The sequence below is a fragment of the Triplophysa rosa genome, linkage group LG4 (assembly GCF_024868665.1).
Source record: "Triplophysa rosa linkage group LG4, Trosa_1v2, whole genome shotgun sequence".
Classification (NCBI taxonomy): Eukaryota; Metazoa; Chordata; class Actinopteri; order Cypriniformes; family Nemacheilidae; genus Triplophysa; species Triplophysa rosa.
In genome coordinates, this window is record NC_079893.1 from 21,516,761 (window position 1) to 21,541,691 (window position 24,931).

General features: G+C 35.8%; 2 protein-coding genes across 2 annotated transcripts; both read right to left on the bottom strand.

Moving 5' to 3' along the window:
* Nucleotides 1-1,481: 1,481 nt before the first annotated feature.
* hmgb2a (high mobility group box 2a) lies at nt 1,482-3,590 on the bottom strand. Its single transcript, XM_057331727.1, has 5 exons — nt 3,460-3,590; nt 2,648-2,806; nt 2,328-2,476; nt 2,064-2,238; nt 1,482-1,985 (listed from the first exon to the last, which is right to left on the bottom strand). The coding sequence occupies exons 2-5, from the start codon at nt 2,792-2,794 to the stop codon at nt 1,812-1,814; spliced, it is 645 nt and encodes a 214-aa protein (XP_057187710.1). The 5' UTR covers nt 2,795-2,806; nt 3,460-3,590; the 3' UTR covers nt 1,482-1,811.
* A 16,246-nt stretch (nt 3,591-19,836) lies between these two features.
* hand2 (heart and neural crest derivatives expressed 2) lies at nt 19,837-21,462 on the bottom strand. Its single transcript, XM_057331728.1, has 2 exons — nt 20,725-21,462; nt 19,837-20,378 (listed from the first exon to the last, which is right to left on the bottom strand). The coding sequence occupies exons 1-2, from the start codon at nt 21,250-21,252 to the stop codon at nt 20,280-20,282; spliced, it is 627 nt and encodes a 208-aa protein (XP_057187711.1). The 5' UTR covers nt 21,253-21,462; the 3' UTR covers nt 19,837-20,279.
* Nucleotides 21,463-24,931: the final 3,469 nt, after the last annotated feature.

The following is a 24,931-nucleotide window of genomic DNA, read 5'->3' on the forward strand; positions in this document are numbered from 1 at the left end:
AGTATGAGCATGTACAGCACTCAATACTTAGTTGGGGCTCCTTTAGCCTGAATTACTGCAGCAATGCGGCGTGGCATGGAGTGGATCAGTCTGTGGCACTGCTCAGGTGTTATGAGAGCCCTGGTTGCTCTGATAGTGGCCTTCAGCTCTTCTGCATTGTTGGGTCTGGCATATCGCATCTTCCTCTTCACAATACCCCATAGATTTTCTATGGTGTTAAGGTCATTTGAGTTTGCTGGCCAATTAAGAACAGGGATTCCATGGTCCTTAAACCAGGTACTGGTAGCTTTGGCACTGTGTGCAGGTGCCAAGTCCTGTTGGAAAATGAAATCTGCATCTCCATAAAGTTGGTCAGCAGCAGGGACCACTGCTCCGGGGGTACGTGTGTTCACTACTCTCTGGATGGGTTAAATGCAGAGGTCACATTGCATTGCCTTGTACATGTGCAATGACAATAAATTGAATCTAAATCTAAAAAAAAATCTAACGTATAGGGTTGGGAATCGAAAATCAATTCCAATTTGGAATCGGAATCGAAAGGCTAGGAATCGGATCGGAATCGAAAGGAATAGGAATCGGATACTTGAGATTAAAATTTGAATTCCTCTTATCAATTCCTGTGTGCATATTTTCAGAAAAGTACATGCGTTGCATGATCTGCTATCTCAATAAAAGCCCTTATGAAAATTATCGATATTTTTTACTATAGTAAGCATAGTTTAGTTATAGAATTTGCATTAAAGCACAGGAATCACAAATTAACCAGTTGCATTATAGTAACTGCAGTTTAACCATGATGTAGTTCAACTATGATAATACAAATTGTAATAAATCAGAAAAGGTGTGTTTTTGTGTGTAAATATACACAAAAACAGTGCTCATAAATATTTATTTTGCAAACAAGTCAATAAGCAGGCTACATGACCATACAGGTTGATATGTAAATGTTTTACTTCAACTGTGGAATCGAAATCGATAAGCAGAATCAGAATCGATAAAATTGAAACGATTCCCAACCCTAGTAACGTATGGTTAATTTTGAGAAAGCATTTGACCTTAACCCATTTTAATTAGATTAACCAAAATGTTTTGCAACTGAACAAATTCCAATTACACTACTTCATAATTGTGAGAAGTGAAGAAAGTTTTTTCTTGGGTAAAGGCATAGTTCACCTCAAAATGAATTTGCCATTTACTCACTCATATCATCCCAAACCTGCAACTTTTTCTTCTGCAGAGCACAAATTGACATGAAGAATGCTGGTAACCACACAACCCCAGAACCCTCTGTACAGACACAAAACATGGGACATTCTCAAAATAGCTTCTTGTGATCCACCAGAGAAACTTATTTTGTTAATTATCACTTTTTGAACTACGCTCATAACAAAATTGTTAAATGCTTAGAAATGCTGTTGACAATGTACATAAATTCTGCAAAAAATTTTAATAAGTCAAAATTGCACTCGAACAAACGTGGGGACTGGTCACAATATACAATTTTTAATAATAAAAAAAAACTTCAGTCTACACAACTTTAAAGCACAGTTTAAAAATGAGACACTACGGAAATCCATTTGTTTCTCATTAAAATGGAAGTAGAAATCATATGAAACCGGGAAAGATAAACCAAACACCACAGCTATCAGACAAAAAGCAGTGCTTAAAAAGCAGTTACCCTTACAAAACAGCACATGACTGCAATATGTATTCAATTATACACATTTCTGTACATGTTTTGAAAATTTAAATGCTAAAAAAAATGCATTCACATTGTTTTTGCAAATAACTCCTCAAGTTTTCCTGATAGTTTAATCATCATCATCATCATCTTCCTCCTCCTCATCATCCTCTTCTTCTTCTTCATCCTCCTCTTCGTCATCATCATCATCTGCAGCCGCTGCTTTCTTCCCTGCTGGCCGTCCTGGTCCCCCTTTTTTGCCACCATCTGCTTTAACACCTTTGGCACGATATGCAGCAACGTCCTGGTGTAAAACACTTGTTAAGTACTACTTCACTGGGGGAAAAAAGGCCTTCATAAACTCAATCAAGTTGGAACTTACCTTCTCATACTTCTCCTTGAACTTCATTGCCTTCTGTTCAAAAGGAGACTTTTCCTTTGGTGAAAGCTTGGACCACATCTCACCAAGCTTCTTTGCAATATCACCAATAGAAATGCCAGGGTTGTCATTCTTTACCTTGGGACGATGCTCAGAACAGAAGACAAAAAAAGCAGATCTGATAGGAGACAGGAATTTTACAAATATTAATATCACCACAGATACACGTTTCAAGGGACAAAAAGGGGTGTATTGTGTTCTACTTACGGAGGTCTCTTAGGAGCATTTGGGTCTTTCTTCTTTCTCCCTCCTTTTGCACCTTTAGGAGGCACATAGCTTTTCATTTCCCGTTCATAGCGGACCTTGTCATTTTTGGCCATTTCTTCAAATTTCCCCTTTTCTTTAGCAGACACGGCCTGTTAAAAGGAAAAACTGTGAGCAGGTGCTTGCCAGGCATTGAGTGTGGCTCTTTATCCTCTTGGCCTACATTCGTCATTTGAGTAACAGATGCATAGTGTAATTCCGCCCCACCCCCTCCCTAACAACCATCCCCGGAAAAACATTGCAGCCCTTTCTGTTCAACTTACCTTCCATCTTTCAGAGCACTTCTTAGAGAACTCTGAAAAGTTGACAGAAGTCCCGGGGTTCTTTTTCTTATGTTCCTCCCGGCATGTTTGCACAAAGAATGCATAAGAAGACGTCTTTCCTCTGGGCTTACTAGGATCTTTAACCATGGCTCTAATTTCCTACACGTGGAGACATTTTTTTTAAGGAAATGAAAATAGCACGTATTATTGGTGAAATCCCTCTTTGGATATTGCCAAAAAACTTTGGTGGAGCAATGGAGAAGTGATTGCTCACTAGATACTGGTTAAGCCGATCAAGTTCCTGCTTCGTTTCCACTAGAACAATAAGCGTCCCTCCATTTTGTTTTCCCGCCTAAACTGCAGGAAATGTCCTCTACAATTTCAACCGAGACCACGTTCATTTAACATGTAGGTCGTTGTTAGTAAATACAGCTCGCCGGTTTGCTATCGTGCCTTTTTATTAAAGGCAACTTTTGGCAGCTTCGGTCTCCGTAACGTTACATGAGCGACACTCCATTACGACCTCAGACTAACACCCAGTCATGGCTGTTAACCTTCTTAACTTTACAAGAAATCACTATCCATTAAAGTCTACTTGTACACTAAAACAAAACCAGCTTTTTATAAACTAAAAGACTTCAGTAAGATTTTGACTTAAGCTAACGTACGTTACAAGTGTCTTAAAGTTTTGCATGAAAATAAAAATAGCAAGACCGTGGAATATCACATATTTTTAAGTCGTACCCGATAAATTCTCCCACAAATTATTTCTTAAAAAGAAACACAATCTGAAACTTTCAAGGAGAGCTTACCTTTTACCAGCCTCAAACTGCTCCGCAAAATGTACGCAGTCTTGTTGTAAACTGTTTTGTCGCTGTGCTCCGCGGCGCACAAACTTGATTAAATGTCCATAGACTCCACCCTCAGAGAGCACATCTCATTGGTTGGTAGGCATTCAAATTTAAAACGACAAGGTTCTATTTGCGGTCTTGAAACGCCATTGGCTGTTCTTACCACGGTCAAGTTTCTTTGAGAATATATGGTCCAGATGACGACGCCAGTGATCTAGTCAGTGATTGGCTGAGATGGGGATTTAAAATAGTTAGCGGTAAGTCTTTGAAACAGCATGTTTGTACTCTCATTGTGAGCGACTTTGTGCAACAAAAATCGATGTAACATATTAAAAGATGAAGAATCTACTGTCTGAGGTACATTACACATCCCAAAATAAAATCGAAAGGTTTAAATGTTATAGACAAACAACGCCTCGCCGCGTTGTTGCCTTTGGCCTATATTACAGAGGATAAAAGTTGAAAAATAGTGTGTGCTGCTGAGACAACAAAACAACAACGATTTTTAAAATTAATTATTATGTTACTCTTAATTCCAAGCACGTGTGTGTATCATTCTTTGTGTGCACCATTTTTTATGTTTATAAATACGCTACATCACGTGATGATTAGACCATGTTGTGTGGTAAGGGGGCTTTTTCTGCCACTGAAAGATAAAAACAATGCTTTAAAGTCAAATACCTACAACTGATAGGTTAATATAGCTGACTGACACTATCAAATTTTAAAACAATAAACCACAGCATAGTTTACATTGTTTGACATTGTTTTTCAGCTTCTTATTGTAACTCTTTACACATCTACTGGGTTTTGAATAATCAATCCACCAAATGTAAACCATTGTTAATAATTTTAGGTTTGTTTACATACTTATGTACCATGAATAACTTATTTCATTCTGTTTGGCCTTTTGGAATAGGCAGTTTGGGGCAGTTGAAGCCAGTTCTTCTACTTGAAAACATTCTGCGGCTATCAAGATTCAGTATGGTAAAACTGTCTCAGCTGTTCAGACAACTGAAAGGCCAATGGGGCTGGACAACTGGAACTCTGTTGAAATATCTATGAAGAGCAAGGTCAATATGCAAGCATACATGGAATCTTTATTATGAACTTTATAAAGATATTGTGTACACAAGCATTTGGAATATTCCTAAACTCAACAAATATTGAGGTGTACACTTGTGTTGTATTTTAGATTTAACTGTGAAGCACCATCATCCTACATCTGCAGAAATTAGCATGACACTGTTACCACAAGACCTATTTGGGTCTTTAAAGCACCTCACATTATCATGTTTTACCTTTATGTTTTGCCATTGTATTGCAAAAGCATTTACAGTTGCATAGGCAATCAGAGGTGTCAAACTGTTCTGATGAACTGGACAAATGGTTCTCTGAGCACAAAAGGCACAACTGGGCTGCTGAGAGTTGAAGTGTAGATAAAGAGAATTGAGTAGGCCGGTCTAGAGTAAGAATTACAGGCATGCTGTGCAATAGTTTACCATTTGCAGGTGTTGACAAGCTAAGCAGTTTAGTTTGTAAATTATTAGGAATAAAGTCTCGGTTGGTTTGGCTTGCACATCCCAAGTATTGTCTAGAAACTAGTACAACAAAGAGAACGTTTATATGAAGAGTTTGGTTCCAAAATGAGATAACTCCATTTTTATTTTTTTTCAAAAATCATGTTTTTTATTGTGCATTCCAATCAATATAAATCAAACTGCAGTTGGTTTGTTTTGATTTAAGCCAGAATAACAAAAAAGTGTCTCCTACATAAATGATTCAAGTTCTAGCAAAAGCAGACATGCTGATGCAATCTAAAAGTGATCCTCCTGTGAGTTAGTAATAAAGGAAATGTGAACAGTGCTATAATTAGATCAGATTGACTAAACATCAGACTAAATTCTTGAATAATTTGTCAAATGCTGCAGAAGTGCATGTAGTGGCAGTATATGATGCCTGTGTTGTTTTGATTTTACATAGACAGCAATATTATGATTTTATTACTCAAAATAATCTAAATACAATATATTTTTTACAGATTTCAATTAGTTTATTCTGGTTAAAGTATCTTTAATTTGTCAAATACAGCATAGCAATGCTGCCCTCTAATGGAGGCTGTTTGTTAGAGCTATGGGAGTTGTCTGCTGTGTGATTCTTCGTGTCCTTCACTTTATATCTTGTAGCCTACTACTACTTATTTCTACCAGTTTGGTTTGGTATTGCAAATACCAAAATGTGGCCAAAATGTCAAGTACTTTTAGATTTTTTTAACGTACGAGATTTTGTCCTAATTCACGGGCTCTGCTGAAAAGATCTAAACGGCCGCCATGCTGTCCATGTGCATGTATTAATCCGTAGCTCAGGATCAAAAACAAAGCAGCCTGTGTTCAGCAACCGCCGCTGACCGGATCCAATTTCATCCAATGCACCCGTTTGGTGCCCCCTTGCGGAATTACTATTCCTGCTATCATACAAATATCGTCTGAAGTCATGAATATATAGGCTTTGCGGACCTTATCTCAAATCCAGACTTTCAGTTTTAATCTATGATCTGTTACTAAAATATTGGGGTTGTCACTTTAATGCGTGGACGTTTTTTTTATCTCAAAATCTTGTGTACTTGTTTACCAGTTACATGAAATCATCATTTTGTCAAATTATGGAACTGTATGAAGAATAGATAGACGGTTTTCCCTACAGTGTATGGAAAACTACACTGTAATTTTCTCTACAGAATGTACGAAAATGCAAACTGGTGTAGTGCAAAAAGTATTGCTAAACAACATATGTTGTAACTCGTATTAACCACAAGGTGACGCGCTTACCCTATTGTGTTTTAAGTATTGCTCAGGCATGCCCACCTTTTGGCAGATCGGGACCGTCAACAGTGGTGCATAAAGAAGTATTTTTCCACTCCTAGCTTGCTTCATTGAATGCACAACTTCTCATTTTATATTACACAGAGGCCTACGCGACCCAGTGTAAGAGAAAGCCTTCATGCATGGACACGATGAAGACGATGGGGATGCACATTAATATTTACGACACCTGATTGGTCAGTGAAACGGCCTATATTAGCAATATCATAGCAAGTGGTATAACCACCTGCGACGCTTACCAATAAAAACGAGAGAGGGGGCAAAATAACAATACCGAAATACCGATCATAATAGACTTGTTAATGAACGAATTAATACATGCATTTAACAGCATTGTTCAAGTGAACAGAATTATGACATAATCCACCATTTCCAGAAATGTGAACAATGGGTCCCTGTGAAATGTGTAGCCATTTGTAATGTCTGATTAAAACCGATTCTGTTATTACATGTAGCCATAAGGTCTAAGTGATTTATAGTGGACTGTGTAGCCAGTGGTATAAAAAATATAAATGACAAAATGCTTATTTACTCAATTTACAGTTTCAGTTATACATTATAATGTGCACAATATAAGTCTATATGTAATGGCCATAAAACAATTTAAATGGGGCGTCATAAAGTAATTCTTTTATTTTTAGTTATTTAATAGGCTGTTTCAGCAGTCCTTAGCTGTGTTCCAAATTTCCCCCTACTTTATGAGGGGATTTTGGATATGTCCGAAACTATGCATGGTGAATAGGCTATTAATATGCGTGGGTGCAGATAATACATCCGCGCGTTTTCATTGTCATGTGACACTTGTGTTAGTTGAATTATCATAAACTTACAACGGCCACTAAAATAATTAAATAATAAATAATTTGAAGAATTTAGCTGTTATGCCTACAATTTAACCCCAAGTAGTGCATTTCTAAGTCACTTGAAAAGAGCTATGCTATCCTACATAATTCGGACACACTTTGAGCTTTGGGTGCTTTTAACCAAGTGAAACCATTTTTAAGTTAGCATGGATGCTCATAAGCTATAGCCTACTTTTAAACAATCGTAATGATCGTAAAGACGAGTTGATTTCTTTAATGCAAATGTGTGCCTCGCTGTGTGTGTTGGGTGATTTGGGTGCAAAAAAATAATAATTAACCTAAAACTATAACGCATGTTTAATTATTTACCAGCACGTAGTTCGTTTTTAGAATGAAATGCGTCGTTACGGGAGCTGTCATCTCGAAAGGTTCTGAACTCAAAACCATGTCAAGGATAGCAGCGAAACATGCTAAATGCAAGTTATCTTCTTGAGGCACTTTTATATATGCTCGGAATGCTCCGGTAAAAATGGTTTTCAAAAATGTTTAAAGCTCATCTCTGTATAGAGATTATTAGAAGTGGCCCAAGATATGCGTTTAATGTGATTGATTGCACACACATTAACCACTTACCTTATTTTGCTTAACGCCCATAACATTATTAGTTGAATACCCCAAATATTTCAGTGTTCAGAGTTAGATAATCTGGTTTAAATCGCATTTATTGCATTTGCATTGCATTTATGCATTTGGCCAACGCTTTTATCCAAAGCGATTTACATTGCATGATACTAGACATTTGTAATTGAGTATGTGCAATCCCTGGGATCGGACCCAGTTGCTAACGCCATGCTCTAACCACTGAGCTACAGTAACATTGTCATTCAGGTGAGTATAATTCAATAAATTAGAGTAACATGAACAAAGGCAAATTTACACCCAACTCACTTTATGCAATACAAAATCTGACTGTATTCGGCTTTGTTGTGACGCAGTATTCAAATAATAATAAATAATGGAAACTGCACAGAATAGATAAATATGAATAAATTGATAAATACACAGATTAATGTGGATGACAAACAGATTGGTGGCAGCAGCAGAAACATTTTCCTCTCTGATACCCATACTGTACGTTCTGTTGTGCAGAACTGCTGTCGCCGTTGTTATTGACTTATTATTTGTTTGTACTTTCCGCAATCTCTGTTTCAACTGAATCCGACAATTTTCACGCTGACCCACGATTTTACGAAAATAAAACAAGAAAACGCACACAAGATTAACAAAGTAACTGTTGTGTGGTCGCAAAATAATGTGTAAAAACTGAAATGGAATTGCCTAATGCAAAGCCATTTTGCACTGGTAATGTTGTCATACATGCTATTTCAGCCTGTCATAACGGACAGCGACTAAAGCGACACATCAAAATGTCAATGTTACATTTTGGCAAAGGCGCTTAAAAGAGGACAAACGTAAATAACGTCCCAAATAGAATTGAGGGAAACCATACTATTATTGAACGGAGCCCATGCGGAAAATCATGTCAGGTCTTTGGCTTTGTTTGAGACTATTTCTCTATATTGTCGTTTTATGTGTGATTTTTTTATCATTATGACCACTTGAATTTGAATAATTTCTGTGGTTAATTTAACTGAATTTTACTTATGTATAATGCTATTTTACCAGTATCTGCATCATTAACCAAACAAAAGCCTATACGGTATAGTTTGCAAGTCCTCATTTCTTAAAGACATAAATGTTGTGCTGTGCAGTCAAAGAAATAGGCTACATGTTTACTTCGTTGATGCTTGTTCTTTTTTAGTTTTTAAAGATAATTTTTACAGTCGTTGTACTTTTTTCTGTCCTTTTACTTTGTCAATTCTTCACGTTTTAACACTGTAAAAAGAATACTGTGAAATTTACAGCAACTTGCTGGCAGCAATTGGCAAGTAAGTTGCTGTAAAACATTCCACAGTATGCTGACTGTAAGTTTAATCACAGTAACTATTAAATACTGTAATTCTTTATTACAGTAATAATCACAGTTCTGTAATTGCAATTAGAGTATTAGAATGCTGTGTTCTTTATCACAGCAATTATTACACTAGTGTAACATGCATTACTGCATTAATTTTTGTGTACTGTGAAATAAAGACACCGCTTTTACCACAAAAATGACATTTATTGACTTGCAACATTTCACAACAATGCTTAAAGGCATAAAAATAGATTGTAAACATGTAAACATTTTTTATTTTGTAAATATATATTTTTATTTTGTAAAATTAAAATTAGAAATGTATAAAACACAATCATTTTAAAATGATATAATAAACACCACATGTTTATAATAAAAAAACGACATTGTTAGATCTATACAATATATCATTGAAAAAACATTATTTTTAACTGACTATGGTCCTGTATGTTTTTCCTGAACTGGAGACATCCTCCTGGACTGAAGTCTTCTTCCTTGCAGTAAAAGACAAAACACATAGACTCATTATATTCAGTGATATTCATTCTGCAGAAGCTGCATCTGGCTTATTACACAGACTACCGGTATTTAACTGTATTTACACCACAACTCAATGTAATAAGATTTATGGTAACACTTTAATATAAGGACCAATTCTCACTAATAACTAGTTGCTTATTAGCATGCCTATTATTAGCATATCGGCTGTCTATAAGCACTTATAAAGCACATATTCTGCATGACCATATTCTACTTCCCTAATCCTACCCAATACCTAAACCTAACAACTACCTTACTAACTATTATTAAGCAACAAATTAAGAGTTAACTAAGCAAAAGTCGTAGTTAATAGTTGTCTAAAACCGAAAACTGGACCTTAAAATAAAGTGTGACCGATTAATGTCATTTTAAATGCATGCGTATACATTATGAAAAGATAAAAGATAAAGACAAAAACAAAGTTTAAGGCTGATGCTGTCTTTGAAACTGCGTTAGAGGAGCATATCACGTAATAAATATAAGAAACAGGCACTCTTTACAGTGGACTGAAATATTAAAAACATTATCTTAATATTACTGTTGATATTTTAATCATGATTATTGTCAAATAATAGAATATGTTAAAATTGTTTAGCATGCCATTCTTACAGTTCATTCTTATTGACTATAAAGACAAATAGTTCATGGGTGATATTGCTGTTTTTGCATGAATACATCTTTTAGTAGCATAAAAACTTTTTTTCAAACTGGGAATAAACAAAACTTAAAAACTCATAACTGAAAAAGTAAATGACTGCAGTTATAATCTCGTGTTATAATGAATGATGTTGACTGCATTAAACTACCATTATAATAAATGAATCTGACTTGCATCGTATCTCCAACATGTTGTTTTTATAAGCAAGCGGTGACTCATCTAAACTTCTGATTGGCCATTACGTTCATGAGCCGAGACTATGACAGGTTGTAAGGCTAACCGCTGTAAATAACACATGTAAAACAAATATGCACAGTGATCCGATTTAATAAGACACTTTATTCACATTTCATTTTAATTGTAACAGGTTTAACACTTTTAGTTGTATTATTCAAGGGCATTTTTTTGGCTTTTATGTTGAATTTTAAGGGCATTTTTTGAACAAAGCCCCCACTATTCTGAGACATTGGTTGCTGCAGCTTGCCCTGCAATGGATCTTATAAAGAATATGAAATGTCTAACCATCAAAATTCTTTAAAAGTCTTAGCTCTTTATTGCGTTTTCTTTAAGCTCAGCACACTTCAGTAATTTATCGGTTTCCTTCACATGGCTACGCACAAACACACACATAACATACACACGGAGACAATTCCGGTTGGATTTTTTATCCAACAGCATTACTCCTTCAACAAACTGAAGATGTTATCAATCAAATCTTGCCAGATGAGAAAATATATAATTATATGCGCGAAGCGTTTATTTTTGTAGTAATATGCACACGCTAGTTTACCAGTTAAGCTCCCTGGCCTGTTGTTCTGTCACTATCTCTCCCAGCAGCCATGCACTCGTAAGATACAACGCAGACATGAACAAATGAACAATAATGGAAACAAATAATATATGTGGAGTCTCTTCAGATTTGTACGGATAAAAAAATCCGTTAAAATGACTGTATGATGATTCACAGCATAAACATATTTACTGTAGAATTTTCCCGCCACCAAAATTTTCCCACAATGCTTTGCAGATCTACAGCAACCTGCTGTATACAGGTTCTACCATAAGGATTTGATCATTTTACAGTAATAATGCTGTAAAAACTACAGAAATTTGTTACAGTGTATAAGTTAAATTAATTTTAAAGAGCCATATTGTTATTGTTATGTTATTCTCAAATAGTTTTTTACCATTTGAAGTAGTTTTGTAGTGATGTTACAATTAGACATTCTGTGGATTTAACTATGATTTTAGAGATTGCATCAGGTAATATATGACTTGCAGTCATCCTAAAACTCGGTCCAGCAGTGACCACCCTCGGCAGCATCATGGAATCAAGGTGTTACGTTTTGCTGTGAACATGATCAAAACCATTCTTCGGCAAGCAATAAAAGCAGTGGGTGTGGTGTATCACAGTGGCCTGGCCACCCACGAGAAGCCCTAATATTCCCAGACCTGAGGACTTGTGTGACCCATAAACATTAGGCCACTCAATCCCAAATCAATCTGCCACCCACTTCCTAAATCAATACCTGTGTTTTAGTGGGAAAAGTTGCAAAAGAAACCACAACTTTTGTATTTTAGCAGATGCCAGTTCAACATTTCTATTGTTTTCTGAATAAGCTCATTACCAAAGCATAACTGCTTATGAAAACTGTAAGCAAAATTCAAGTTTTCCGAATCAGTTTTTCCTTTTTATCATCTATTATGACGCGTGTGAACAAACATTGGCTTTCTCCCATAATCCCATTTTACCTGTCCCTTTTTCTCCCATGTTCATACTTAAACATGTTAGAATTTCGATTTAGAATTATCTCCTATAAAAGTTTTGGTTTATTTGTTTGGATAAATAATGTGTCTTTTGTTTTTCATTAAAATATTTTAAACCCTTCTTTATGATGTAACAATTATTTGCTATTACCAGATGTTCACGAGTAAGTGGTATTGATTACTAAATCTGTGCAATCCATTTTTGTTTTCATCCCATATTTGGGCTATTTTTACTGCACATGCACAATGTGGAAGACAGTAATAATAATGATATATTACAAATATAGGACAGTTATTAGATCATATATTGCAGAACTCAGTTGCTTCAAATATATAAAAAAATTACTGCAATGTAATTTGAGCTCTGCAGAGACTTACAAACAAATGAGGTATGCTTGCTATATGATTTAAGAAACTCCTTTTTTATGTTTAATTATTATTAATTAGGCATTAGCATTAAACATATTATTAATTTCCCTAACTGCTGAATGTTTGGCCCAATCTTATAGATTTTCTTATATGGTAATACATTTACCAGTATGCCTATACTTTTGTCTTTATACCATGCATTATGCTTTTGAAATTGTATTTGGACTGAGGATTAGTAGTCACTCTGAGCATGCTCAGTAGCCTTGCACTTCCACCTTACCACCAAACGTGAGGTTTTATATCCTTGCTGCTAAGTGGTTTAAATGATTTAAAGACTTTAAAAGTGTTTACTTTGTCATTTTAAAGATTTCTGCATTAGTTAATTCTGCTTTTGAAATAGAGTTAGGTGGATGTTTTAAAGGTATTTTTTGTATTTAAGTATAATTTAATATGACTGTAAAGGTATCATGTTGGGTAATATAAAGAGAGGGAGAGGGGGAGAGAGAGAGAGAGAGAGAGAGAGAGAGAGAGGGGGAGAGAGAGAGAGAGAGAGAGAGAGAGAGAGAAAGAAAAAGAAAAGTGAAAGAAAGAAAGAAAAGTGAAAGAAAATGTACTGAGAGTAAGAAGGGTATAGTTCAGAGCGGGTGAGCAGATAGCTGTCATCACTGTGGTTTAACACAGTCAGCCACAGACTGCTCCAGAAACTCTCCATTACTGCCCATGATGGATGGGAGAGGAACATATCCCCGGATGTACAGGCCTGAGGGGCCCCTGAGTGACAGGAGAACCTGGGGTTGCTGTGGTATCACTATTTCCATGGACACACCCTGATCTGCTCTTCGTTATTGATCTGTCCTCTCTTCCCTTGCAAAGTTATCTAGTCTTAAATAGTGAAAAAATGTATTTCAAAGCCACCTTTTCCCAAAACCATGGCATGTTTTAGTGGGACATTGGATCCATATACTCTAAACTCCATACCTCACTGTATTAGCCACAAGCTGTCATTGAACGTTTGTATTTTACCACGTGCCATATGAGGTTATTTTTACCGTCTGTTTCTGTAAATGCAAGGTCTGTGGTGTGCACAGGAACAGATGTTTTGATGATTGGAAAACTGACTGACCACATATGTATTGCAGATATACAAAGAGGTCTGAGAATTGGTTCACCAGTGCTGGTCGTCAAAAATACCTTTGTTTTAGCTAGACCCATATCCTTGTTTAAAACGATACAAAACCATGCATGAATGGCTGTTTAGACGCTGCAATGTGACAACATGGTTGTGTGATAGCATGGCACATGAGACGCACAGAACATGAAGTCATGCTTTCATCACTCTTCAGGCCATGGAGGGATCATGTTTGACCTCTGATCCTGAAGCTTTCACATCAATACCTTAGAAATGCATGTTGCAATTAACAGTTGTTATTATAAAGCATTTCTTACCTTACCTTGATCAATCAAAACACCGCAAGTTGATCACAGCCATAATATATTTTCTTACCCCATAGTTTGAACCACCAAAGTATTATAGAAAGTTAAATATATTTTTATGATCCATAAACTATCGGAATGCCAGCCCTGTCTCCTTGGCTAATAATGTAGGTGTCTTATGACATTAACATTACTGAACATTTTTCTGTGCGCAACGAATGAACAAGTTGGAAGTTGCTATCATGTAGGCTAGATAGTAGGTAGATCTGTAGGCCTATATATTCCGTTGTACCCAAAAAATATATATTTAAAAAATGCCAACTAATCTTCGCTGAGACTGAGAGCACATTATGAACTATGTCGTCAGCTGTAACACTGTAAATCCCTTTTTTCTTTAAATGATATAATAACGCTAACAGCGACGGTTTTGTTTTTATGTTATGTTACTTTTTGTATCAGCACCAAGCGGGGTGTTAAAGTAAAATGAATATTACATAGTTTGACCGTTTTTGTTATTTATTATTTTATTATTTTCTTGCCACATCCGCATTGTAATAGCGAAGCACGAGCGTCTAAGATGTGAAATGTATTGTTTAAAATGTATTGTATAATCCAGGCGTAAAATCAAATTTAATTATGTAGATAATATCTGAAATATTATATGTTTACTCTTTCTTTATTTGGAAAAGAGTGACAAGTATACGTTTCATTTTAATTTGCCATGTATTTGTACCGAATAGTCCTACGAATTAAGCAGTTTTAAGTATTAATATGATTCTTTTTACACCATTGAATATAGGCAAGATTAGACTGTTCCAATTTTTTCTAATATTGTATCTGTACTGAACGAAGTCTATTTATTATGCATTGAAGATATAGGCCAATTGCACGAGGTTTATCAGTTAGTAATGAATGGGATAAAAGCTGAAATCTGGTGAGGGTCAGGCAATGTCAATCCTGGGCGTTTAGTTAAAAAAACATTATTATTAGGCTTAATAGATGTTATTTTGAGGCCTGCCGTAAATGATTCAAACGCCAGCTCCATAACTAAATGTGCGTGAATTAAAGTTGAACATCGAAAGTCGGCGAAAGTCACCGATGTCCTAGCTCTAAATCCTCTTTAACCGTAATATTTCACATTACAAGACCATATTCGCCGTAAGTGTGCAGCCGCTTAGCAATTGTAACCCTCTTTATAGCCTATTACATGGTGCGTTTTTAATAATTGCATAATAATAACATTTTCATTATTAATGTTAATCGACTTATAATTACACAGTAACATTACGCATCATGAACCACTTTACGCAAATGTGATACTTTTAGCATGCTTTCTCCCGACTGTTCCTTTTTAGTAGCATATTTCAATTGTGAATATGAATCAAATTTAGCATAAAACAAGCTTATTTCAGTTCATCACATTAACTGATAAAATCTCCTAAATGCTCCTTAACGTAATTTTTGACAGGTCCTTGTCTGACAATGCAGCCGTCTTCATGTGATTTCTCCCCAGTCTAGATTTATGCTCTCGTTTAAAGGTTTTAAATGTTTATCACCGACAAAACAGAGCAGTCGCCTCCTGCTCTCAGGGATAAATTGAGTGTTACAGGACTCGCTTGAAATGACACGCTTGCCCTGACCACTTGGGAGGTCTTCCTCTTTTCTTCCAATACATGACAACCAATACATGCAGTATAGCCTTTTCCGAAAAGTCCGTGAAGTAGTCGTTATGCTCACTGATGAGTTGAAAGACGAGCTGTTCTGATCTGGGTTAATACGTGACTCGAGCATGTAAAGGTGCTATGAAAAATGTAGCTGATTAAGATGAAATAGTTTAAATTTAATTTAATGGTTCGGCTTGGATGTGATATTCTTTACATGGTAAAATAATTCTCATATTATGTTTAAATTTAAATGTATAAGATAAATGTAATTTAGAATATTTTTTTATTTATTTAAAGTTATTATACACTTTTTGTGCTCATTACAATGTGCAAAATATAGCCTACCAACAGAATTGCGCGGCGCATACACTATCCTCGACAGTTAATTTTGTCTTTATTTTTGAAAAAATGCAATTAGTCACATTTGTCCACATTTGCAGTTTTTTTAAACTAGATAAAATAATTGTCGTCCCAACACAAATAGTTAGATTTGTACAATATAACAAATCTATACCCCAATGACGACAACAACAGCAGAAACAAAGTTAACAAAATTAGTAAAACTCTAATAAAACAATGCGAATATTTCATAAGCAATATTTATAGGCTGGCAAATTATAGGCCACTGAGTTGTTTTTATTTATCCATGCATGCGCCCCTTATAAAACAGATATTCCAATTGAAAGCTCTTGAGCAGCCATCTTTCAGTTCACTAAATATCAACAAATCAATCTACATGGTACATTGCACGTTGCAGTTTACCGTAACAGACATCAGTGATCCTGCCTTTGACTCGTCTTAGAGATGCATCGCTTTGCCATTCCTTCTCCTCAAACATGCCCTTATGGAGAGGGGCGTCTTTATTCCTTTACAACTCGGCGCATTCGCTCTGCGTTACCGATGTTTGGTTTAGGGAGTCGGGACACAGAAGTGCCTGAAGAACGTTTGGAGGACGGTTTGGAAGGAGAGGGAGTTGTTTCTGTGAGAAACTCAATCTCATACAGTAGCGGTCTCCATCTGGGAACTGTCACAACTGACAGCACCACGGGCACAGTCTTGATCTTCCGGACAACATTCAGCAAAACGCAGTACAGTCTCACAAAATGAATCTTTGTCCGGTGTTTAATTTTGGGGAAATTTTATTTTTTAACAGCTGCGAAAAAAAGTACGCAATATTTTGGAACTATTGCCCATATGTCGATGTCACATGTCGGTATACTAATTTCTACAATGTATAAAGTTTTGTTGGATTGTTTTTATATAGGCCTACGTTTTTTTTAGTTAAAAGAAAAGCGACTTGTAGGCCTACTATTTTTTGTTAATAAAAATAAATGATAAAAAAATAACAAATTTAGGATAGGATTTTTACACGCACAAAATATGATTATATATATAGCACAAAACCGAGTGCCATGTTCGTTTTTAAATTTGGTCAAGATAAAAACACAATTATATAACACAAGTTTTTTTATTTGTATGCCATTTAATGCTGATCAATCTTACTAAAAATCATACAAGAAGCAACTAGACCACTACGCTATTACTGTCACTTTTTTCTATATGTGTTAAAAGTAATAGGCTATTTTATTTTCTTTAGTCAAAATTACCCTTGTACGTGTAATGTCGCCCAGCTTTAGTCATAATGGCTGCATATATGCGCCTTTGTGGGACAAATTATACATTTTGATAATACATTTATTTACATTTACGTGATCAAATCTTATGCAGGCATCCATTTTCCATATTGTTGCTATAATTAAGAACTGTTGTGATTTTAATACTTTAATACCAAATTGATTCATATGTAACAAAAATAGGTGTAATAGGTGCATTTCAAATGAATTACATTTATGTTTTTCTTCATGATTATATATAGCTAACATGCACTCATGCAGGCAAGTCCTTTATCGAAAGCTTACCCTTTTAATAACAATTAATTTCCACTGAACATGCTTGATTCTACGCATTTGAACTATAGGCCTCATGCGTGATTACGTTTACCATAGGCTCAGGATTTCTCAGTCCTGACGTCAACATGTCTACCAGCCGCTGCTGCAGACTGAAAAAATGGAGGAGGTCTCTATGAACTAATGGTTTACAGATGTCTGTAATACCAAAAAGATGCTGCTTGGTCCCTTCTTTACAATCTATTAGAACCATATAAGATCGTAGTTGCACAAAAATATCGGTCAATTTGCACAAGAAGGTCATTTAGTAGCCTATGTCACATTTCCCATTTGCTATCCGAGGAAAAACTAAGAGCAGCTTATAAAGTAAATGTCCTAAAATGTTATCTGAGGGTCGCAATTCGTAATCTTCACTATTATAAATATTTAAATATCCCGCTTGAAAATGTTGGGCAGTGAAATATATATAAAAGCACAAATACACACTAAATTATATATTTCAGGATTATAGGCCTTTACGCCAGAAAAAGGGTAATTTCTAGTATTTTGGGCCTTTAGGAATCATAGTATCGAAAGTACGACATGTGCTCTCTTCCATTTGGAGAGACAGTCATGTTACAGCACCAGCAGCAGGTCACAATGAGGTCACAGTATTATCTGTATTCTTAATCAAGGAGTACGGACGGTTAATTTTATCTGAGACGCCATCTTGACACTCGCAACAAATTATCTACAATTATTAGCCAACAGGACTTGTGGAATCGGACAATACAATGTAAAGTTTGCGGTAATTTAATACAATGTGATGGGTGCTAAATCGTCTGTGTGGCTTCCTAACAGATTTACTCTGCCGGAGATGTCAGTTTAATTGCATGCCTTTGCCTAAGAAAATCGTATACGAAAGACTATATTTTATGAAGCCAGCTTTGGTGAATGGCAAACAGACCTTGTATTAACAGTAAACTAAACCTGGTAATAACACACTAACGAAGATAAACGTATGAAAAGAATGGTCAAAATATTTACAAAGTCACAATTTTTATAACTATTTTTGACTGCGAATAGTTGACTGCGCGTCAAAAGACTTTAGAATATATTAACGTCAAGCCCACTGTCAGTTAATAATTGCTGTATTTTTATTGAATTTTACTTTAGTAATTTTCAAGGTGTTGGCTAAAACTTAATTCTAGCTGACAGACTACTACTGACTTTGTTGTACGGTCAGACTCATTACCATAATATCGTACAAATATTCCTTCGTTCCCCCTCCCCCAGAGGAATGTTTCAGCTGCGCATTTTGATCGGCACGTTATCAATCATTTGCACATCCGAAAGCCGTTGCTACGACAAAATCTGTCTTGACGTTCCTTTTTGTTGTTAACTTAATTTGGGTATTACGTACAGGCTCTATTTACTCAATTCAACCCCTACATTTTGGAAATACTTTCTGCGCCTTTACGCGGATTTTAAAATGTATTGAAAAAGTACATTTTTGTATGATTATAGCCTGTATTAATTTCAGTGTCATTTAGATTTCTTTCAATCAATTAAATACCCTCTTTTGTGTATTACATGCTCACTGCATGATACCCCTTTGTGCTATTGTCATTGAAACAAATAGGCGTCAAAACTGATTTATGTTTTTGGCACCTGTTGAAAGATGTATTGTAGATATATTATTGTACAGTATTTCAAAATAGATTTACTGAAATACAAACTTTACTTTAAGATAAATAACTAATTATTTTGTATCGCCTATAATGCAATTTATAAATATGAAATAGCCGGCACTGTTTTTACCCGATGAAACTATTCGATTGGTCGGCCTATAATAAAAATGTTATTACCTTCTACGCTAGACAAATAGCAGACGGAATTAACAGTGTGTTTTTAAATATTTGTGCTTTTTGATAGGAATCCTAGTTCGTGCATTAATCGACTAAATGTGCACAACAGCTATATTGCTGACACTGATAGCAGTTTCATCGAATGTAAACATTTGCCTATAGAGCCATGACTACCTCTAAAAAGAACAATTTCTATTAACTTTTTTTGAGTGCTCTTTGATTTGACTTGTATTAATGGAGCATAGTTGAAAATATATTCAACAGCTTGCCTGTGCCCAGAAACAATTTATTGTATATGCTGAAGTAACTGTTCATCTTTTTGAATAATTGTAAAAGTAGTTTTGCAAAACATCGATAAGTTAATCAATATCATTACAGCTCAATGGAACAAAAAGGGTCTAAGATCGTTACAAACACAGTGGTTTATTGAATTAATTACATTGCTTACATCTCCAATATTTTTTAAGTTTTGTGTCTCTGGACGGAAGTGCACGGAGTGCAGTTAACAGTTGTTTTAGACATCAGCAATCTATACGACCACAAAATGACAATATAACACTTCATGACATTTTCAAATAAAACATTTACTATATTATAACATCGACTACACCTTCTTAGAATTCAAGAATGAGGGAGACAGAGAAAGAAATATCCTACTGAAAGTGATAGAGAACAGACAACTTCACGTACTCCTATAGTGGCAGATATCTAATTTGGATTCACAATGGGACAAGGAAACAAACATAAGCATCATCAGACAGCAACACACAGTCTCTTACCAAGAGAGTATCCTCCTTCTAAAATGGAATGGTTTTTCCTCAAATATCCAATGTCCGTAGCGGGAAATTGCACATAAATATTCCATTAAATAAAGTGAGAGAACAACTGAAAATGAGTTCAGAGGGCCTCATTTCATGTCTTTTGCTTTAGTCTCATTGTTTCAGTTCCAAAGCCCAAACATGCTGCGGCCAACCTGTTCTCCCTTTGGTTTTCTTGTCATTGCTGCTCCCTGAGTTTTTCAAAACGTCATTCTGCAAAGAAAAAACACCAGGAAAGAAACCGGTTATTCGTAGGCCTATATCTATAGCACTGAATTTAATCAATTTATTGCATTCAAATCGTAACGCTTAATGAAACAGTGTGTACATCCGGCAACGTTTAAAAAATTGAAAGTTCTTGGCAGAATAATAATGTTTGGTTGTCGTCCTTGACCTATGAAGAATCAAATCAAATGTATGTCTATAGGCTATAGTGGAAATGTCTGTCACATGCTGTTGTCTTTTAACATACAAGTATCTTTATTTCTAATACATTACTAGCCTGCATTATGTCATGTACGCAGTTTAAAAGTTCACTTCAGTGTTATGCATTTCTTACCATTTCCTTCTTTCGCCTCTCTTCTTTGGCGTCTGTCTTTTTGAATTCCGCTTTGAAGGCCTCCGCTTCCCCGTTCTGTTCGTCTTTGTCCAGAATGTCCATAAGGTAAGCAATATAACTGGTGGCCAAGCGAAGAGTTTTGATCTTGGACAACTTCGTATCCGCGGGCACGTTGGGAATGCATTCCCTGAGTTCTGCGAAGGCGCTGTTGATGCTCTGAGTCCTGCGCCTCTCCTTTCGGTTTGCCGTGGGTCTACGTTTCACCGTGCGTGGTCCCATTCCGACGTCGTCGGCCCCTGGTACTCCTCCGTAGTGCGAGTGATCGAGCCCGGGGGCTCCGGTTGAGTATTCTGGGCTGTACGAGGGTGCCATAGTGTAGTCTGGAGGAGACATCTCCGGATGGCTGATAAGCCACCCATGGAAATACGGGGTTTCTTCATGACAGCGGCTGGCAGCTGCTGCAGCAGCGAAGGAATAGCCGTCATGATGCATCACCGGGTGGTGGGGAAACCCTCCAACTAAACTCATGGCGACAGACTGATCTATCCTACGACGAATCACAGACGGAGTACTCGTGTGCTCTCAGGTTGTGCTTAATTTTACTTGGAGATTTAGACAACGGCTGGCTCCCCATAAAAGGTACTCATCTAGTATGTTTTTCCAACACTAAAATGCAACACTTCTCATTTGTTCATAACAAAGTTATTGCCGAATTTAGGCTAGGAGAACATTAACGGACGAACAAAACAGACTTCAGCTTTAAGAGCACTTTAGACTAGTTATCACTGAAAAGGTTTACTTACATTCATACTCTCCTTTGAAAATATCCATAATGAGTAAGTTCCATTAGGCTACTAATGAAAACGTTACAGATGAGTTTAGAGCCGTCTCTGATTTGTAACCCCGACGATTCAATGCGGTGGCGCCTTGAATGTAAAACGTTCGTATCCCAGTGGATGCTGTGCACGCAATTCTCACTCTCAGTCTGTAGAAGCGGGCGAATTCAACGTTTGATCTCCATGTCAGCTACATCTTTAGAGCTGCTTGGCCTCATATATGTCGTCAAAACGGTTCTCAGCCAATAACGTTGTAGAGGAGGAGGGACATAAACTAAACTAAACTAACTCCGTTAGTGTGTTTATGAATCCAAATTGCACGAACCCTTACACACTTATATATACAACATGTATCAAATAAATATCAAATACATGTAAAATGACTGATTGCATATTTGTCATTGGAGATGTGTTTCATTTTTTTTACATTTAATGTAGCCTACTGTGTTATAAATCTGTCAGTGCTATTGTTTTCTACTTTTAAATAAAACATGTATTTCAGAATACCACCAAAATTACTTGCATTTAAGTTTAAACTAAGAATATGGCAATGAAATTGGTGAAATAAAATAATCTGCTTTATGAAATTAGACGGCAATGTAAACATTTACGTAAAGGTGCCAACCAGAAAAGATATTGATCAGATTTAAACTACAACCTAGATAAGATAAGAAGTTAGAACTATGTTTTGGTGATCTCTGGTTTAAAAAAAGCATAGAAAGTGCAAAACTACAGATTTTTGTGTCGTTAACCATTACTCCATTATATAGCTAAAACCATATCGTCACCATACTATACATTTTATGTGGTGTATGTAATAAACTAGTTTAATTGTTGTTATTAAGATATATACAATTTAAGTATGCACAATAAATTCGTATCGTACGTATTTTCAATGTCTTTTCATTTTTAAGTTAGTAAAAACTTTTCTTTTGGCATGTGTTTACAAACATATCAAATATAGGCCACATGTGCACCGAGTAATTATTACAAATAAGATACAAATCAGATATTTTCCAATGTAGAATAATACATAAACTTTCTCAAACTAGCCTATAACGACATAAAATAATAAAATGCATCTATATAAATATATAGTCATATCAAACGGAAGATGTTTTCATGTTGTCAGTAGTGTTGTTTTTTATTTTTTAACTTTTGGCTTTCCGAATTACAAATGCAATTAAGCTTTTATGAACAAATAGAAACACGCATACACTCAAACAAATGCTCAACAGACGCACGCACGCGCGTGCACACACACAAACACACGCACACACACACACACACACACACACACACGCACGCACGCACACACACACACACACAAAACTGTTAAAATAATGTAGCTATTTTATAGGTTTAATTATTTTGAATTTAAACCATGTCTGAAATTATAACCAACCCAAGCCATTACAAGGTTACTGTTGAAGTTATTTATTATATTTGATAAACCATTATAGACGGTTGATGTCCAAATGAGGGCGCAGTTGAAAAATATTGGTATACAACTAATATGTAGACATCATATTGCATAGGCCTATATGATGTTGACGGTAATATACATTATGACGTTATACCCAAGACTTGTGTTTCTTACATCTGTAAATCCCCAAATTACCGTTTTTATTCAATCTACTATACCTGGTGAAGAACTGTAGAAAATCTGGATTGGATCCAACGGACGTTGTCATTTTGAGCAGGGCTGTTGTACTGTGCAAGTATCAGTGTTGATTGTGAGTTGACACGAGTCGTTTTATTTTGACAGTTCACAGTGTATTCCTTCAGGTGCCAAATATAACATATATGTTATACAATGTGTGAATATCTATTCTAGTGTGTGTGTCTGTGTGTGTGTGTGTGTGTGTGTGTGTGTGTGTGTGTGTGTGTGTGTGTGTGTGTGTGTGTGTGTGTGAGAGAGAGTTGAGGAGAGGCAGTATAGAGACAGAGGTAGTGAGTGTTTGTGTAAATTTAACAAATTTCACAAAGGAAGGTTCATGATTTATTCGTGTTTAAGTGTTGTGTGTGGGGTTCAGGCGTAATTCATCTGTCTGAATGGAAGTTCTCGAGTAATTTAAATAGGCCAAGTCTCCAGTTAATGACATATAATCAGCCTGTAGGTCACTTGGTCAGACTCCTGGTACAGACCCCTCCTCCTCCTTCTGATCTCCTTTCAAACTGAATTTTGTAAAAATAAATAAAGTTATGCAGAACCAAATATTTGAGAATGGGAGAAATGCTTAATAATGATGACTTAAATTCAAACTTCTAACTATGATCAAATTTTAGTAATATTATGTATTATTACGTATATATTATTAATATTCCCATTATATTCCTAATAAACACACCAAAAATAATAATAAAGGCCTGCATGGCAGTGATTTTATATAAAAACTGCATCAGTAAACAGTAAGTCCCAACAAATAATCAAGAGTCACGATGAGAAACATTCTTATGGCTCCCGTAACGATATATAAAAACAGCATGGTTTTGTTAATTATACACGTATAAGATTATTATTAAATAGACTACCTACTTTAAAATTTTATAAAATTTTCATTTTATATTTCATTATATCCCGTCTCTGCTTTCCTGTTTAGTAATAAACGTTCATTGTTGTGATTCAATTAATCGGTCGGGCGATTTTCTGTTAACCTTTAAATTGTCTGAATTTTAGCTGTTAACACTTTTATATACTGTATACATATTTATATACCTGGTCATGAAGAGGGCTGAAACCAAATGCCCCATCCCCCAGTCACTTCACTGACCGGTGGACTTCTACTTTCCTCTGGAGGTCTCATTAAGAGAGTCTTGTGCTATTTTCAACATTTACTCAATCCAGTGACTTAAAATAAAGCCGCTCAGTCACACCGGCGGAAAATCCACCCAAATCACATTACACAAATTCTCTGCCAGACGTTTGTTCTTTTTGTCGTGTTATTTAAGATAATTGACCGTCTCTTGAAAACGGACATGTTTTTCCCACCTATGCCCCTCCAGTAATACGCACGCATGTAAGCCAGTATCAAGCGCACATCTTAATTTATATCAGTATTAAGCCCATCTGATACGTCGACTGATATGGAACAGGCAAAGGGCCAGATTTAGGGGACATTTACGAGATTTTAATATAGTTCATCTGCCCTCATGAATCAAATTCATTATAAACAGGTTATTCTAAAGATGCCGTGAACTTCGTTGCGGTCTTTCTTTTGGTCTGTCGTTAGTTCTAGTCGTTTCAGAATGTTCCTTAATGTCGAACTAGAAAATAACTTTAAATGGGAGCACATTTATTTTTTCTTTTAATTTTTTTAAATTATTTAAAGTTTTAAATTATTGAAACATTAAAAAAATTATCACTGGTG